We start from the raw sequence: 18,182 nt of genomic DNA on the forward strand, positions 1-18,182 counted from the left end.
TTTGCTGAGAAGCATGAATGCGTTGTGTTGTGGAGATAAAGTGGAAACATACGATTCGTCGTCATGTTAACTTGAGCAATTAAGCCCAACTTTGCATCTTGAATCTGACATACTCCATCTTTGATAAAAATTTCGTATCCTTTTTCTTGTAACTGACCCACACTAAGCAAGTTAGTCTTTAAATCTGGCACAAAAATAACATTAGCGATAGTGTGGGTGGAATTTCCTTTGGTTTGGATTTTTACCTTTCTTCTTCTCATAACAGAAATTATAGAGTTGTCACCAAACTTAACAGAGCTGCGAAATGATTCATCCAAGTCAGAAAATGTCTCCTTCTCTCCACACATGTGGTTAAATACCACATATTTTGTTGAGTTTCTTCCTTCATATAACACACCATCAAAAGAGACACCTCTTCTTCCTTTTTTACAAAGTTAGTTTGATCTTCACTTTGTTTATTCAAATCAGTTTGACATTTTGATTTATAATGGTCATTGGACTTGTCTGTTGACTTTGATCTATAAGTTGTTGAGTGGTGGCATCCACATCCTCAGCCTCTACCTTGAAATTAAATCTCTTGGTGATGATGATTTTGTTGTTGGTTCCCACAATCATTGTTATTTCTGCCTCTTCATCTTCTATCAACTCTACTGGGTGTAGAGTGATTTTCTCATAAAGCATTCAATGTTTGTTCTTTTTTGTCCTGCTGGTTAAGCTTTTACTCATAAACCAACAAGAACCTTGTAATTCATCAATTGACAGTAAATCAACATCATTAGCTTCTTTTATAACACAAACAACAAAATTAAATTTTGGTGTCAAGGATAGAAGAAACTTCTCAACAATGAGAACATCCTCTATCTTGTCACCATGGATCCACATCTTGTTAACGATTGCCATCAGGAGAATTATCCTCTCTTTTCCGTCGCCGAAAGTCGGAGCTAAGTGCTCCCATAGTCGCCGAAGGAGGAAGTCAAAAAAAATCATCGTGGACTTGTAGACCTCTATTTTTTCTGCAACTCCGTATTCCGACTGTCCCGTAACCAGAAGAACGCCACCGACAATCACCGAAGACCGCCGACAGCCTTACCACTTGCCCGTTATTGCTGTCGATCACCTTTGTTGTCGAGGGAAGCCGACTTGCAGAACTCTGTTCTCTTTCTGCAACGACGTTCTCTTTCTGCGACGACGGTCCTGTAGCCAAAACCACGTCGCCGACGAGTGCCCATGATCGCTAATGAGCGCCGACAACGGCACCACCACCCCGTTGTCGCTGCCGACCACCGTCATTGCCGACGGAAGCCGAAGCTCCGTTGTGGCTGCCGAAGAAGAAAGGTGTGTTTTTTTTTTAAACTTTGGAACTACTGTTCCTTTATTTTTCTGTCGACCCAGACTGGCGGGTCAATCGAACCAGACCAGCACCGAACTATAATTGGACCGGACCAACACTGGACCGGACCAGAACGCACCGAACCGGACCAGATCAAACCAGACTGAATCGGACCAAATTTCTAGATCGATGGCTACCACTACAGGCGCATCCACCGAACTTATCCCATCACCACAGATTATAGTCCACCAAGACAATTTTGCATTTCCAACTAGAATCATCCTCGATGAGACCAATTATTCATTGTGGTCCCAACTCATGGAGATGCGCATTGGCGCACGCAACAAAGTTGGATACCTCACCGGCGAAACAAAAAAACCAGCATCTGGCGATGTCAATCTTGGAGCATGGATTACTAAAAATCAAAGAATCAAAAGTTGGCTTATTGACTCCATGAGTCCATTACTAATGCAACGATTTATTTGCCTCTCCACTGCCAAGGAGATATGGGAAGCAATATCCAAAACGTTCTATGATGGATTAGATGAAACTTATATATTTGAGCTGAACCAGATATTTTTTTCTACCATACAAAATGGTAGACCGTTATCCACGTACTACAATGAACTGGTTGCTATTTTCCAGGAGATTGATCATAGAACTATATCTCAGGAAGGAATAGTTGAAGGGCTAATCTAGTTGCACTCTGCAATGGCTAGGCCTCGGGTTCATATTTTTCTCAGTGGGCTTGACTTCGAGTTTGATCAAGTTCGTGGAGAAATTTTGCGAAAAGACCTCAAACTTGATTTGGAGAGTACATATGCATATGTCAGACGCGAATATCAACAGAGACAAACAATGGGGAGTCCAGTCTCAGAGAACTCAGCGATGTTGGTCAACCAAAACTGACAAGGATCATCAAGTAGTCGGAACCCTCAATCCTCTGGAAAAGGTAACAACCGTGTATGTACTCACTGCGGAGAAAAAAGGACATTCACAACAATGGTGTTATGAGATTATTGGCTATCCGGAGTGGTAGGATTTCTAAAAAAAACCTCAAAAAAATATTGCTGGCAAAGCTATGGTGACATCCATGGATGATAATCCGGAGCTACCTATGGCAAATGTTGCCCATCTAGGTATTCTCAATAATGCATCAATATTCTCTGTACATTCTAAGAATAGACCTTGGATTATTGATACAGGTGCATCCGATCATATGACAAGAGATCCCAGTCAGTTACAATCTATCCTACCTTCTCCACAATCTGTTATTTCAATAGTCAATGGTAGTACCTCTCCTATTATTGAGGAAGTATCTGTTATATTATCCAATAATCTTACATTAGACACTGTCCTTGTGGTTCCCTCTCTTGAATATAATCTTTTGTCTGTTAGCCAAATTACTTCCACTCTTGCTTGTATTGTAACTTTTTGGCCCTCATTTTATGTATTTCAGGACATTCTAACCCGAAAGATTATTGGTTATGGTGATAAACAGGGAAACTCTACTATTTGGAGTTGACAAAGAACGGGGGATCGAAAATCAGTTAGACAAATCAAGCTAGCAGTGAAGATAATGCTCACACAACTGTATGGTTATGGCACTAATGATTAGGCCACCTTACCTTTGGTTATCTTAAGAAATTGCGACCTCAAATTTTTTCAGGTTTGAATGATGTGCATTTTCATTGTGACACATGTGAATTGGCTAAGAGCCATCGTATTGCTTATTTATCGAGTTTCAATAAAAGTTTTGAACCTTTTGAGGTTATTCATTCCGATGTTTGGGGTCCAGCCAAGGTTCCCTCTATTTCTAGAGTTCGTTACTTTGTGACATTTTTTTATGAATGCATTAAAATGACTTGGGTATCTGCTTATACAAAAGAGTGATATGTGTCTAGCATTTCAGAAATTTCACACAATGATACATACTCAATACCAAAAGCAGATTCGTGTTTTGCAATCTGACAATGATACTGAGTTTGTTAATGCTTCTCTAGAAAATTTTTTGACCACTCATGGAATTCATCATCAGACCTCTTGCACCTATACTCCCCAACATAAAGGATTGGCAGAAAGAAAGAATAGACAACTTTTGGAAGTAGTATGTGCCTCTCTCTTTGGCATGAACATGTCTCGATTTTATTGGGACGAAGTTGTCCAATCTACTGCCTACCTCATCAATCGAACACCTTCTAGAGTACTAGATTTTCAAACTCCTCTACGCAAGCTGCAATCCATGATTTTAATTCCCCATCTTCCGAATCTTGAACCCCAAATTTTTGGATGTACCGCATATGTTCATATCCCAAAAATCTTGCGTAATAAACTTGATCCATGTGCCAAGCGATGTGTATTTGTTGGCTACTCTGAATTACAAAAAGGATATCGGTGTTATGATCCACACACCAACAAGCTCCATGTGACTGTAGATGTTTCATTCCATGAATTAGTACCTTATTATTCATGGGGAGTTTCTTGGACATCTCTTCAGGGGGAGAGTTCAAGTGAAGAGAATGTTCCACAAGAAAATAGTGGAGGTGCAGAGTTTATTGAGTTAGAAGCGGTGAATGAATTTTTCAAGTGTCATGATGTGCAACAAGACTGTGATTCAGTAATTTCTCCTGAATAACCCCCAGAGTTGCCCCCGTCTGCACCAACAACTGAAAAATCAACCCGAAATGTTCCTCCTTAGGTAAATACGAATCTTGTGTTTGATGAGTCTAATGAAACATGTCTTTCTACAGAAAATATACCCCCTAGATATCCACAAAGATTGAATAGGGGAGTTCCAAAAAAACAATATGAACCTGATCTTGAAGTCAAGACCAAATACTCAATCAATAACTATGTGTCCTCCCATAGGTTGACTAAATCGTATGCATTTACTGTTGATCAATTATCCAGGGTTTCTATTCCTAGTAATGTGCAGGATGCATTAGCTGATCCAAAATGAAAAAAGGCGATGAACGAAAAGATGGAAGTTCTACAAAAAAATGTCACTTGGGAACTTGTTACCTAACCTAAAGGAGTAAAAACAATTGGATGTCAATGGGTGTTCACATTGAAACTCAAACTGGATGGAAGTATTGACAGATATAAAGCTCGGCTAGTTGCAAAGGGATATATGCAAAGGTATGGGATAGGCTATCAGGATACTTTTGCACTAGTAGCTAAGATCAATACAATTCACATTCTTATATCTATAGCAGCAAATCGAGACTGACCTCTGCAACAATTTGACATTAAAAATGTCTTCCTCAATAGAAACTTAGAAGAAGAAGTATACATGGAGCTACCACCCGGCGTGAAAAGTGGTTCTTTGTGTCAAGTTGAAGTCTGTAAATTGAAGAAGTCATTTGTATAGGCTGAAATAGTCACCTAGAGCATAGTTTGGGAGATTCTCGGCTACAATGAAGGAGTTTGGTTATAAACAAAAAAACTCAGATCATACTTTGTTTATAAAATACAAAGAAAGAAAGGTAACAGATTTAATTGTATATGTTGATGATATGGTCGTGATAGGAGATGACCCAGGTGAAATGCAAGCTTTACAAGAGTATTTAGCCACTAAATTCGAAATGAAGGATCTCGGACAACTTAAATATTTTTTTGGAATTAAGGTTGCAAGATCGAAACATGGAGTCTTCCTTTCAAAAAGAAAATATGTGTTGGATCTTCTAGCCGAAACCGAAATGCTTGACTGTAAACCAATAGAGACGCCCATGGAAATGCATCATAAACTCGAAATTCTTCCAGATCAAATCCCAACAGACAAAGGGCGTTATCAGCGATTAGTTGGAAGATTAATCTACCTATCACACACAAGGCCCGATGTAGCATATGCAGTAAGCATTGTGAGTCAGTTCATGCATGCACCAAGTGAAGAACATATGGAAGTTGTTTATCGGATCTTGAGATACTTAAAGAGTGCTCCAGGAAAAGGTTTGTTATTCTCAAAAAATGGTATCTCTAATATTGAAGGATATACAGATTCTGATTGGGCAGGTAATCAGACAACCAGAAGATCCACGTCGGGTTACTTTACTTTTGTGGAGGGAATCTGGTCACTTGAAAAAGCAAAAAACAGAAGGTCAAGATCAAGTGGTGAAGCTGGATTTTGAGGCATGACTCATGGTGTATGCGAGTTGTTATGGATAAAGAATATACTGAGGGACTTAGGGATTGAATACGCTAAACCGATGAATTTCCACTGTAATAACAAGGCAGTCATCGCAATTGCACAGTATCCGGTTCAACATGATCGCACTAAACATATTGAAGTTGATCATCATTTCATCAAGGAGAACCTCGATGCAAAGATCATACAATTCCCCTTCATTCAATCGGAGAGTCAGCTGGCTGATATGCTCACGAAAGCAGTATCAGGGAAGGCATTTCATGGTATAATTGACAAGTTGGGCATGACCAATATCTATGCACCAATTTGAGAGGGGGGGGTTTGCAAGCCTGTAATGAGCTGTTTGTAAATTGATTAACGAGATTGTAGGAAACGGATTGTTTCCTTGATCCTGTAATTTTATTCCTTGATTTAAGGATCATGTAATGTATTATAAATTGCCTCCTAAACGGAGACAAATACATCATCGAAAAATCATTCTTTGAATCTCTGTTTTTGTTTTCAGTTTCTCTGTTTCACATGGTATCAGAGCAGGTTGGTCATGAGTTCGAATCCCGCTCCCCCCGAATTTGTCTCTTGTATGTTGGGACCCGAATGTACACGGGTTGTCCCCGTGCAGGAGAGTGTTATCGACCGGGCCGGTCCTTGTATAAGGTCTTGTTGTGCCTCTCACTAATGCCTCGAGGTTTTAGCGCAACTGGTTTCAACATCATCGTTCTTGAAAAATAGTCTGTAATTGATTCTCCTGACTTCATTCGAAGTATTTCGAACTCCGAACGAAGTGCTTGAAGCTGCTGCCTCTTAGCCCTTGTTGTACCTTAGTATTTCTTCTTCATGGAATCCCAAATATACTTGGTTGTGTCTTTGCAAAGAATGGTTTCCAAGATTGAGCGATCAATAGCTTGAAATAGATAATTCTTTTCTTTAAGATCCAAAAAAGATAAAAACTAGATAAAAACAAAATGCTAATGGACGTTGAAGCAGAGGATAAACCTTTCGATGATGGATTATTAAACAAACAGTCTATATAAATAGACTAATACACAATTGAAAACAACTAAAAATAGACACGATAGGCACGATCCAACGTGCAAAACAAATTTACTTAACAAAGTACAGAAACTGACACTCCTAAAGACTAGGACAACTAGTTTTAATTTAGAAATTAATAATTTCCTCAACATGATTTGTCTCTTGGAGTCTATAGATTTCTGAAAGTACCATGCAGATAACAACTGGTTAGTGAACTCCACGGTCTATCTCTCTCTCATGTTTAAACCAAGCTGTCATGGATTCAGTAATGGTGCAATATATTGTATAACATGGAACATCTCATTAACATGGTAAGTTCATTTGAAGTTCATAGACTTATAAATCCATAAAACATGCCATTATGTCATTTTGATCTTTCAAAATCCAATCCTACCGACACTATCGTGCATCACCCAACTGAGATACATTTTTCCTTTTCTGTTAACTGGCACCTTTGGACAGAGAAGAAGAGCCACAGATGATCCCATCAAATCCAAGAGCTTGAGGGTAACACCATTGTTTGGCTTTCCATGATTCTACCTTGGCAGCAAGCCGAGATTGTCAGTGGAATGAGCAAAAAGAGTTCGTGGATAAGGATGCCAAAACGAAGAGACAAACCAGCCAACATCAAATGAAAATAACAGTCCCAGACTAAACCGATGGAAACTGTAAGATGGATTCATTCGTTTTTCATTCTTTTTAACTCTTTTAAGTATAGCAAACTTCAGCATTTCTCACCAGTAAGGTTTCTTAGAAACTCATAATGAAGAAACAGTATGTTTCTTTACAGTAAGTTGCAGTAATTTTTTTACCAGGACAATCGTTTGAAGAAAAAAAAAAGTTTATTTGGATACTTCTTTCATAACAAGTCGGTGGGTGGTTAAGAAATTCAATAGAGATGGCCCCGCCAGATTGATTCAGCACTCTTGATTCATGATCCTTATCTGAATTCATTGTGTGGCTGTTAGAGTTAGAAAGCTGAAACTCATGCCAAATAATAGGAAGCTGCAGCAGGCAGTAGAAGAAGGAAACAATCATAAAGACGAAGATGGCTGTATTCTTTATTTCTTTCTATTTTCATCTGCTTTGCCAGCTTAAGCTATAAAATTTGTCTTGAACTCACTCCACCAAAACCATCTATGGTTCTCTCTCCCATTTCAAGCATTTGTCTGTGTCTGTAGTCTGCACATAATTGGCAAAAAACTTGACTGGAATCCCTTTCAATGCACCCAAAATTTTTCACCATCAACATCTACTCTCCTAATATAGATTTATGTTGTTAATTAAAAATTAATTATTTTATGACTTCTTATTTAATGAATTTTCGAATACCCGACATGATACTCGGTATTGGCAGCTTCACCGTGATCGTCGAAGTAAATTTCTTAAGCAACAATTATGAATTACTGATCAAGGATTAAATATACAGAACAGGCGGTGAAGAAAAAAATATATCTTTCAAAAATGAATTAGAGAAAAACGCATCCGAGGACTTATAATTTAATTTCAGCTAAAGCAGGTACCCACAGCCCACATCAACTCTTTTTTATTTAATTTCCCCGAGTAGGGAGGGCCCACCCACATGCAACTCAAGCCGTCAACGTCTTTCCCGCGGGCTTCCACCACAATCAAAGGCGGCATGCAATGCGAGACCACAACCTCCGACGTCACCTACAGTGGCGTTTATGTAATAAAATTACACTACGAGGGAATTTAGATTCTGTGTGTGGTGGGGACCAGATCGCCAGGACCGTAGACAACTATGGCAGCAGTTGGAGTGCAACGTGCATGTAAGGCCAAGCTGCTCTGAACGGAGGCGCCGAAACTCATGACTCGGGTGGGACCACTGAAGTGAGTTCCGCAGTCCGCGCACAGCTGGATTGGTTTTTATTTATCAAGATTTTTTAATAATAAAATACATCTTCTTGATAATTACCCAAAACAGAATCATACGTTACAATAATGCCTGGCTCTAGGGACCCAATGCACATGTTACGCCCACCTTGTCTCCATCCCCCAACATGTCTTTATCCCGACCCATGTTCACCCTAAATTATGAGTCGGGTCGAGTTGGGTTTGTTTCTCAATAAAACCCGACCCATGTTCACCCTAAATTATCTTAATCGATCAGTAATTTAAACAATTAAGTCGTCAGACTAGCTTGAAAATTGACAACATCTACCGACAATTTAAGTCGCTAACGACCTACTGTAGGATCCGCTATAATGTGGGACCCAATCAAAGATTACGGTACACTCTCTCGTGTATATGGTACGCTCGTCTTATTTGGAAAAGGCTGTACCCGCTACACGGGACACCCGTGTCCTGTTACAGCCGTGTTGTACTTTCTCATTTGCCAAAAAAACATCTATCAAGGGTATAATCGTCAATTCATGTTTCGAAATTCGGACGCAGCCGCTAAGAATTCTCTCTTTCGTGATCCGCTCTCGTTCCTGCGGTCTCTCAGACGGTGAATTAAAAACTGCCAAAGCACGTTCACAAAGGCTGGTCGTTCACCTGGTCCACCCAACCACGGAATGGGACTGCGCAGCTAGTGATATTCCGTTCTTGCCCTTGGTTGACACGCCTTGGTTGTCGGGTCGTCTCAGTAATGACTCACAGCGCCGATACGTAAGTCGCAGGGAATGGAACCCAGGATGGTCCACCGACACAAACTCCACGTGGATGTGGGCCCGCACCGTCTAAATTAGACTCCCATTGCTGTTTTTACTGCGTTAATTAGAAAGTGACTATAGTTAAAGACTTGAGAAAGTGAGGAGCTACTCATTTTATATTTAACGATTTGGCGCCAGTCGCTCGTATAAATAGGGTAAAGCGGACAGCTCTTTTTTGTCTTCTGCTGCTGCGGTTCTGTTATTCGAAATCCTTTTCATACAGAAAGGTTTGTTGATCGGCGGATTCCATAGAGGAGAAATAAAGTAGTCTGTTTCGCGCTTTTGTTGATCTGGAGAGGACGAGGAAGCGTTTAATGTAGCCCTTGATCGATATTATTACTGTTGCTGTGAAATTTTACAAATCTGTTTCTGGTTGGTTGTGCGATAGGGATCAACAGCGCGATCTGGTGGCGTTCGTGTAACGTTTTTCGATGAGGTATTTGTTTGGATCTGTTTGCCAGAGTTTTATGCTTTTTTTTTTTTTTTCTTTGGTAGATCCAGAAGTTATTTTTGTTTTTCAGGTTCTGATGTGATTTCACTGGGAATGTAGGTTGGAGAATTTGAATGTGCGAAGCGGAGGATCTTAGGTAATTTCAACTATTGTTAGTGTTAGAAAAATTTCTTTTATCATGTTTCTTGCGGCGAGTTTCACTGTTGAGATCTGTTCGTTGTGCTCGACGTCTTCTGTTCTGTTTGTCGATTGCTGTGAATTTGGCGCTGTTATTCTCTGGTGTCTTCGGCTTCTTATATTAATCGTAGATTGATGAACTGTAGTATACAAATTCGGAAGGTTAAGTGATTTCTCTGGTGTTTCGTGGGAAAATTGGCGTGAGTTTGATGGAGTGTTCGTGATTAGATTTTGTTATTTACTTGAGACGGACATTTGGTTAGTAAAGTTTGAGAAACTTGACGAGGCTTATGCTTTGTTGGTGGGCGCAATTGAATCGGCTGTCGACTTGAAAGGTTATTCCAAAGAACAAAGAACTTGCGTTTGCTACTCGGATTCCAAAAATAATGATCCCTCAATTTCATAGTATTTTGAGCTGCTCTCCCTGAGATATGTATAAGGTCGAGGGGAAGTCTAAGTTCTGAACTCTTAATTCAAGGATACAGTTAGAGAAGTGTAATCGTATTACAGATCATATTCATGACTTTCGAAAGTTTAAGATTTAAGCTCCAGTCTCCTAAATATTCAGAGAATTGGTTCCAGCTTATGTCTAGCGTTTGAAAAAATATTTTACTCGTGAGGATTCTGATCTTGTGATCTAGTCAAAGATAAGTGTAACTTTAGCCGCCGTTTTATGAGGTTTCCTTATTTTATTGTTGTTAGCATTTGTCAACGTCTGCTGTGAATGCATTCATTTGTTTTTAAAAAAAACTTACAGTTAGTCTCTATTTTTTAAGTATCTTGGTTTTATATTAATTCTTGTGCGCGTTCGGTTTAAATGCATCGTCATTCGTCACTCGCTTCAACGGGAATAACAGGACGAGCCCAAAGCTCTTTCCGCGATACCGCGGAATTTTATCTTTTCCCGAAAGTTCTGTTAAAATAAGTCGGGTTTGTTAGCCAACAACATGAATAGGTATTTATGTAGCATTTACTCTCCTTTTCTTTTGGTCGTCCAATTCTATTTTTTATATAACTTTTATCATGTAGAGGTAGCATTGAACGCGTATCTCCAGCGTCGTGAGAAAGCAAGCGAGAGGGTAATAGAAAGGGGTACTCGGCGGTGTCATTGGTCTCGTGACCGCATTATTTCTTTCGGCAGATGGTCAAGAAATCCGGAGCTTAAGACGCCGAGATTGGGTTCTTTTCTTGTTCTTCTTAACTTGGCTGCGGTGTATGGGTCTTGGAAGGGAATAAGCCCTCCAGCGGCCTCCGTTAATGCTCTACTGGAGTGGCACTGTTTCCTCTGTAGTTGATTGTGCCTTCAGTTTGTGGATGGCCTCTCCTCTTGGTTCTCATTATTCGTCGTCCTAGTACGAACTTCCCCTCCTCTTCTGCAACGGCGGCGTGGTGGGTCTCCAATAAAGCACGTAAATGGTTTATCTGCTTGGTTAATTCTATTCAGGAGTCGGGCCTCGTCACCCCTTTTCTCTCAGCTCGTTTCTGCGCCTTCCGGGAGCCGGGAAGCATATGCTGGTTTTATTTTCGCGCTGTTAGCGGGTCTATAGATCTGGTGTGAACCATTTACGGGCGGACCGTAGGTTGTACTATCTTTTGCTACTGATATGGGAACTAAACTGTCCGCGTTCTGGGTTTTAGTTCGTGTTTGCATCTTTTGTTTAATTTCTTTATTTTCCTTCTGCATTTTCAGGTGGGAGAATGTCGCGACCGCTTCATCGGGGTATATCTGGAGTACGAACGACTGATAACAGTCGCGATTCTTGGGATTCTCAGATGAAAGATAGAATAGAGAAGGAAGACGGGACGAAGATGCGTTATTCACAGGATCAGACGTCTCCCATCACCTTCCTTGCTAACCTAGTCCTCCCGAACAATTCGTTACCCAAATCTATCTCGTCCGAGAATGGTTTTGCATCCGATTCACCTAGTGTAGGTCCTTCTAGAGCTCGGCAGAACTTCACTCTTTTGCTTCTAAGGTTCGGTTTAATCGTTATTGTGATATTAGCTCTTTCATGGTGTCTCTGGTGGACAATCACAATCTCCAACTCCTCAAGAGGAAACATCTTTAGGGGTTATAGGAGGCTGCAGGAGCAACTTATAACTGACCTGGCTGACATTGGAGTGCTATCACTTGGTCTTGCCAAGTTCAAGGACACGGAATTATGTCCGCCGGAATATGAGAACTATGTTCACTGCTTCAATATTTCTGAAAGACGGGATCTTGATTCTCCTGAGAGTAATGACTATGAGCGTCTGTGCCTCGGTAGGTCCATGCCAGGCTGCCTAATTGTTCCACCAAAAAATTACAGAGTTCCTCTCAGATGGCCAACTGGACGAGATGTAATTTGGATTGCAAATGTGAAAATTACAGGCCAAGAAGTTCTTACCTCCGGTAGCTTGACTAAGAGGTAACTAACTTCTTTTTCTTGTTTCTGCTTTTGCATAAGGAGGAGAAGAAAGACTCCGACCTTTCTGTTTGGATGATCTCTCTACCTGATTTGACCGCAGGATGATGATGCTGGAGGAGGATCAAGTATCTTTCCGTTCGGACTCTCTTATGGTCGATGGAGTTGAAGACTATGCACATCAAATTGCGGAAATGATTGGATTGAGAAGTGAATCTAATTTTAACCAGGCGGGAGTGAGTAAATTGCATTCCCTTTATCACATTATCACTTCTCTGCATACTGAATCTCAAAAGCAAATAGGTTCACACACAAAATCATGACATTTACTGGAAAACTATTTTAAACTTGCCCTGTTTTTCATTTAAAGCGTATGCTAACATCCTGACTCATTCCGGAAGCTGCTGCTCCCTTCATTAATTGAAGGTCCAAATGTCTGAAACCTGTTCAGGGAGTTCATCCTCCCAGCATGGCAGCCATCATCCAGTGGAATCCCAAGCTTTTTAAATCAATTTTTTTTATAATTCGGTTTTTGTGTATGTTGAATGTTATTATTTTCCAAAGCATTCACTTCAATCGGGGTTGTTCTTTCTTGCTGTTGAGTCTTGAGCTCTCTTTGGCCTTCTAAAGTAAAGTTGTCCTTTGCCAATTGTTTTAGGTTGTTGGCTCTGAAGAATGACTAAAGGGCATGGAGATTATTAGTTCTCTTCCATTTAATATGTACACTGTTTGTTCAAAGTGGAAATGAACTAGTTGAATTTCCCAGAATGAATTCCTTGCTCAATGAGAGAGAACTTTAAACATTTCTTTATCTCAGCCGAAATTAATTTTATGTAACTTTCATATTGTACACCAGTAGTTGAATGGGTTTTGGCTCCATTGATGTAGTGCATAGTAGCGCTATTCAAAAACATCTCATTACATATAAAGTGAAGAGTCTACTTTTGTTGTGAAGATCTTTCTGCACCTTTAAATTTAAGTATTTGTTTTTGCAAAAAAAGGAAGGTTACTTTAAACAATGATTGGATGGGGTAAAACATGGTCATCAAGCAAAATGTCAAGGGTAGTGCAGATTTTGTGACCATGTGCTTAGACTTCCTTTTCTGTGTTGTGTGTGTATTTGTATGCTTATTCATCCTGACTGTCAATGAGGCTAACCGGATAGCTTCCATTGAAACTCCCACCTTATACCAATCAAGAGACAGTTTGTTTAATGCTGGACAAGCTGGAATATTGACAAAACAGACATCAAACATTCTAACCAAAACAAGGGTGGGGTGTCTGTCAAACATATGGTCGTGCACTTCCTCTACCGTTCCCTTTGTATTCTTTTTCTTTTTTAATAAAATATCTCATAATTTGAGAAAAAAGCTTGTACAAATATGACTTCCCTTGTTACTAAATCGCTTGCTCTTAGCTATGTCCAAAATCTAGTTCTAGCAATATTTTCTTCGAATTTAAAGAAATCTTTGTTTCAATTTCCATATTGCAGGTTAGAACTGTCTTGGACATTGGATGTGGTTATGGTAGTTTTGGAGCTCATCTTTTCTCAAAGAATTTGTTGACCATGTGCATAGCAAATTATGAGGTCTCTGGAAGTCAAGTTCAACTGACTCTTGAAAGAGGCCTTCCTGCTATGATTAATTCTTTTATGTCTAGACGGTTGCCATATCCATCTCTTTCATTTGATATGTTGCATTGTGCACACTGTGGTATCGACTGGGAGCAAAAAGGTAACTAATTCTTTTGCATGTTTAATTTTATAATCTAAAACAGAGGAAGCAAAGGAAGAACACATCTCACTAACCTTAGTGAGCAGATCTAGATGAGGAGCTGCTGAGGACTGCTATGAGGACCTACTTAGCATGTTTCACCTTACATTTATCCAAACGAAAGTGTGAATGTTTTTTCCTTAGGCTGCAAATTTATGTTCCATACATCAAGTAAAACATATCTTACTATCAGATATTCGTAGTCAATATGAATTACAATGAGCTCCTTGTTTTTCTTCTCTCGATGGCATCTTTTGTGGCATTTATTATTAGATAATTTAGATTTTTATTCATGGATTCCCTTTTAAATCGCAGTTGTCCTCTTTAATAACCTCTCCAACCTATTCATGAAAATTAAACTGCAATCCCTATCCTTGATTGGGTAATTCATTAACAAATCACCATTGCCTCCATTGTGGTTGTAATGCCTTCTATACAGGATACAAGCATGCCTTGAACCTCATGATGTCTTACCATCTGTATACATATGCCTGTCATTCACATGATAAATCTAAAATATCTGCAGGTTATTTACTTTGTGATACTCTTGTTGGTACAGATGGAATTTATTTAGTTGAAGTAGATAGAGTTTTGAGGCCTGGTGGATACTTTGTCTGGACTTCTCCTATCACAAACATACAGAGGTTAGTCCGCAACAAGGAAAATCAGAAGAAGTGGTCATTCATTCGTGATTTTGCATCAAACCTCTGCTGGGATATGTTGTCACAAGAAGATGAAACTGTCGTATGGAAAAAAACTAGTAGAAGGAACTGTTATGCATCTAGGTGAGGCTGCTGAATCCTCCTCCAACTATGATCATATGAGTTCCCTTCATTGTTTCTTGAACAGACGCTGAATATTGCACACCTGATTTACCTTATTGTAAATGCATATGCTTCTGCAGGAAATCTGGAGTAGGTATATGCAGCAAGGGTCATGATGTTGAATCTCCTTACTATCAGCCTCTTGAACTCTGCATTGGAGGAACTCACAGCCCTAGATGGATCCCTATTGAAGAACGGAAAATCTGGCCTTCTCGGGCTTGGTTAAACTCCACTGAACTCAATATATTGGGTACCATCTTCAATCTACCTCTCACACAGTTATTTTTTTAATTACTTATTTATTTCTGCATGAAATTGTTTAGTATTCTATTAACTACTTGGTTCACTTAATTAGGTGTACATCCAGAAGAGTTTGATGAGGATGCTCACAACTGGAACAGTATGATTGTTAACTACTGGTCTCTTCTCTCACCTCTGATTTTCTCGGATCACCCAAAGAGGCCTGGTGATGAGGACCCATCTCCACCTTTTAACATGTTCAGAAATGTGATGGATATGAATTCTCGGTTCGGTGGTTTTAATGCTGCTTTATTAAATGCTGGAAAGTCTGTATGGGTCATGAATGTGGTCCCTACTTTGGGTCCAAACAACCTCCCCCTAATACTTGACAGAGGATTTGTTGGTGCGCTACATGACTGGTATTTAACTCCTTCATGAACATGATAACGTGCTGCTGGCTTACTCCACTTTATTTTAATTATCCTTATTATAGCCATAAGCTTTTTTTGAAGGTTCTTTGTAGCATTTTATGGGTTGTTTCACTTTTTCCTTGGAAATAGATCTATAATGTTCAACTCCATTAGCATTATTCTTTTTTTAATGTTAAATTAGAATTTTGTTCTTTCCGTTAAATTTTTGCATGAAAGAGGGAAAGAGAAGCATATACCCAATAAACGAGTTCTGATTTTAAAGTTGTTTAGAGTCCCCTTCTCAGAGGAATTACTTGAGTCATGTTAATTCCTCTGAGGTTTGCTCTTTATGACTATTGGAGGACTAATCGTTTCACATCATTTTTCCCCCCATGTCTGGATTTCAGATCTTTAGGAAAGCTAATTTCGTAGCTGATATTTGTCAAATTCCTTGTTCAGGTGTGAAGCTTTTCCAACATATCCAAGAACTTATGATTTGCTGCATGCCGAGGGGCTCCTTTCTCTTCAGTTCAGTCAGTACCACAAGTGCTCGATGTTTGATTTGTTTTTGGAGATGGATAGAATACTTCGTCCAGAGGTAGTTCCTGTCTGATGCTCTATCAGGGTTCTCTTTTAGTTATCACACCTGCTTTCAACACGGCATAGCACTCTTCCTTTACTAGGCTAAAAACAGAGGGATCGTGTGCCTACTCCTAACATAGTAGGGACAAAGCTTTAATGATGATAATGATGAATGATGAAAGATGAAAGCTCATTAAGAAAACACAATAATAGTGATGATGATTAATAATTTTATTCTTTTTTAGTGTACAGCCTACAACCAATTTAATGTATATATACTGATATGAAACTTTTCAGGGCTGGGTAGTTCTTCGGGACACAGCTTCTCTCATTGAAACAGCCCGTGCTGTTGCAGCTCAGCTGAGATGGGATGTACGAGTTGTTGAGATTGAAAGTAACAGTGATGAGAGACTTCTTATCTGCCAGAAGCCTTTCACCAAGAAACTGCAAATATAAACACGATTTTGCCATAGTATGACAAGGTATATAATATTCGTTAACTCTGTGAATTGTATTTCTGAAAAAAGTTTCACCAAGAGAAGAAGGGGGGTTTTTTGAACGGAGAAAAGCACTCAAAAGAAAGCCGAAAAGGAGAGAAGAGATTTCTGGTTGGATTATACGACAAATTCCTGTGGACCCGCAAGGTGTCCTCAGGCGCCACTGTAATTATGCGAAGTGGAGGAAGAGGAGTATAGGGATTTTAATGTTAGTTTTCCACGTCATGTCACTACAGGGATGGATACAAGCAGGGAAAAGATTGTTGAGAAGGTCATTGAATAAAAAGAAGTCATGCGGTAGTAAATAGTAATACTGGAGGGTATTCTTTTGTCGTTCTTCTGTTTCTATAATGTTCCATTTATATCATCATTTATTTATTAAATTGTGATCTATTCAAGCGAAACCGTGCTGATCTCCCGCTTGAATCAATAATATAATTGTCTCTCTTACACATCATTAAAGACTGTTGTAAGGATAGCAAAAATGTTGTTTGATACTTTCACATGCAATCTTGTTGTTTTTTGTCTCTTCATTTTCATGCTCTTGAGTTCTTGCGAAATAGATAACTACGCCTGTATATTTATTTACTTGACGTCTCGTGACTTGAAAATTTATCTATCTCAATATTAGATTATTTAATCAACATTGTCTCAATCAATCAAATATAATTCGTGTTTGTTTACCAAAGAGAAAGGGGAAAAAACACATGTTTTGTCTCCTTCAAACCTCAAGCACCCAGGGGCTCAAATATGTCAAGCGAGTGAAGTTAAGAAATTGGAATAGAAACAAAAGAAAAGGGCAAGAGGACAGTTCAAATAACATCAATGAATGACAGGTAATTTATGTAAAACATTTCACTTTTACAAATATAAAAAGAGTTTTTCTTCTACAATAAGGTTTTATAGTAAAGATTAAAAGATTTGACCTATACAAGTTTAATATGTTTGGTAGCACAGACTATCAGCAAATCCGACCTTAGCTCAGTTGGTAGAGCGGAGGACTGTAGTGATAAGCAGCTTAATCCTTAGGTCGCTGGTTCGAATCCGGCAGGTCGGACTTTTTTTTTATTTTTTTTTATTATTAATATTTTTCTCTTCTTGTCTCATTGTCAGTTTCACATGCGCTTATGGTGGGCAGTGGCTGGACCTCTTATGAGATGGCAATTGGCAGGTCCTCCCTGAACTCCTTGCCCAGGAAAATCTTTCAATAGGATGGGGACTCCATGCTAACGAAGCAACCCCATCTCACTTACAGTGTGCACTAATAGGGTTATATATGTAATCCAGTAATTTCACCCATTTACTGTTTTACTATTTATTAAACCGCACTAATACATATTCCATACCAATTTACTTGTTTACCGATTTAAATAAAGATATTATTATAATTTTCTTATATATTTATATAGGGGGGGGTACTTGTTATGTAGGGTTTACCGGCATACGGACGGAACGTTTTGGTACGGGTTCACGGATTTGATGGAAAGCCTCCTCTGAGAGGAGAAGGCCATCATCGATTCGATGGAAGAGGCTAGGGTTACCACTGTGCGTAAGTTAGTGATGACGTCAGCGAAGAAAAAAAATCCCTCTGGCGAAAATCCATCACTGCCGGGAACTCTTTGGCATTCCATAGGATTTCCGGG

The 18,182-nt window shown here is 39.3% G+C and overlaps 1 protein-coding gene and 1 non-coding gene across 6 annotated transcripts; both read left to right on the forward strand.

Annotated features, from left to right (window-relative positions):
• Positions 1-9,384: 9,384 nt before the first annotated feature.
• LOC137937779 (probable pectin methyltransferase QUA2) lies at positions 9,385-17,001 on the forward strand. 5 transcript variants are annotated; one of them, XM_068782952.1, is made up of 12 exons: positions 9,385-9,617; positions 9,732-9,768; positions 10,667-10,764; positions 10,839-11,389; positions 11,500-12,217; positions 12,318-12,450; positions 13,707-13,947; positions 14,546-14,771; positions 14,891-15,060; positions 15,166-15,469; positions 15,920-16,058; positions 16,340-17,001. In XM_068782952.1, exons 5-12 carry the CDS (start codon positions 11,508-11,510, stop codon positions 16,496-16,498), a joined length of 2,082 nt encoding a protein of 693 aa, XP_068639053.1. In that variant the 5' UTR covers positions 9,385-9,617; positions 9,732-9,768; positions 10,667-10,764; positions 10,839-11,389; positions 11,500-11,507; the 3' UTR covers positions 16,499-17,001. The 5 variants fall into 5 exon arrangements, with proteins under 5 accessions (XP_068639053.1, XP_068639054.1, XP_068639052.1 ...); XM_068782953.1 differs by lacking the exon at positions 10,667-10,764 and having other exon boundaries at positions 10,839-11,392; XM_068782951.1 differs by lacking the exon at positions 10,667-10,764.
• A 508-nt stretch (positions 17,002-17,509) lies between these two features.
• On the forward strand, positions 17,510-17,596 carry TRNAY-GUA (transfer RNA tyrosine (anticodon GUA)). Its single transcript is given in 2 exon segments — positions 17,510-17,546; positions 17,561-17,596. It is a non-coding gene; the product is annotated as a tRNA-Tyr (tRNA).
• Positions 17,597-18,182: the final 586 nt, after the last annotated feature.

This window comes from Aristolochia californica, unplaced genomic scaffold (assembly GCF_029961685.1).
Source record: "Aristolochia californica isolate CCGP_79_NKW_82.1479 unplaced genomic scaffold, dmAriCali1.0.hap1 SCAF_7, whole genome shotgun sequence".
Taxonomy (NCBI): Eukaryota; Viridiplantae; Streptophyta; class Magnoliopsida; order Piperales; family Aristolochiaceae; genus Aristolochia; species Aristolochia californica.

What these genes read in the sequence shown, in the direction of transcription:
- LOC137937779 (XM_068782952.1), top strand. Translation starts at nt 11,508, where the DNA reads ATGTCGCGACCGCTTCATCGGGGTATATCTGGAGTACGAACGACTGAT. An exon ending in AGGAACTGTTATGCATCTAG is followed by an intron (nt 14,772 to 14,890) that starts GTGAGGCTGCTG and finishes ATGCTTCTGCAG; the next exon opens with GAAATCTGGAGTAGGTATAT. An exon ending in CACTGAACTCAATATATTGG is followed by an intron (nt 15,061 to 15,165) that starts GTACCATCTTCA and finishes TCACTTAATTAG; the next exon opens with GTGTACATCCAGAAGAGTTT.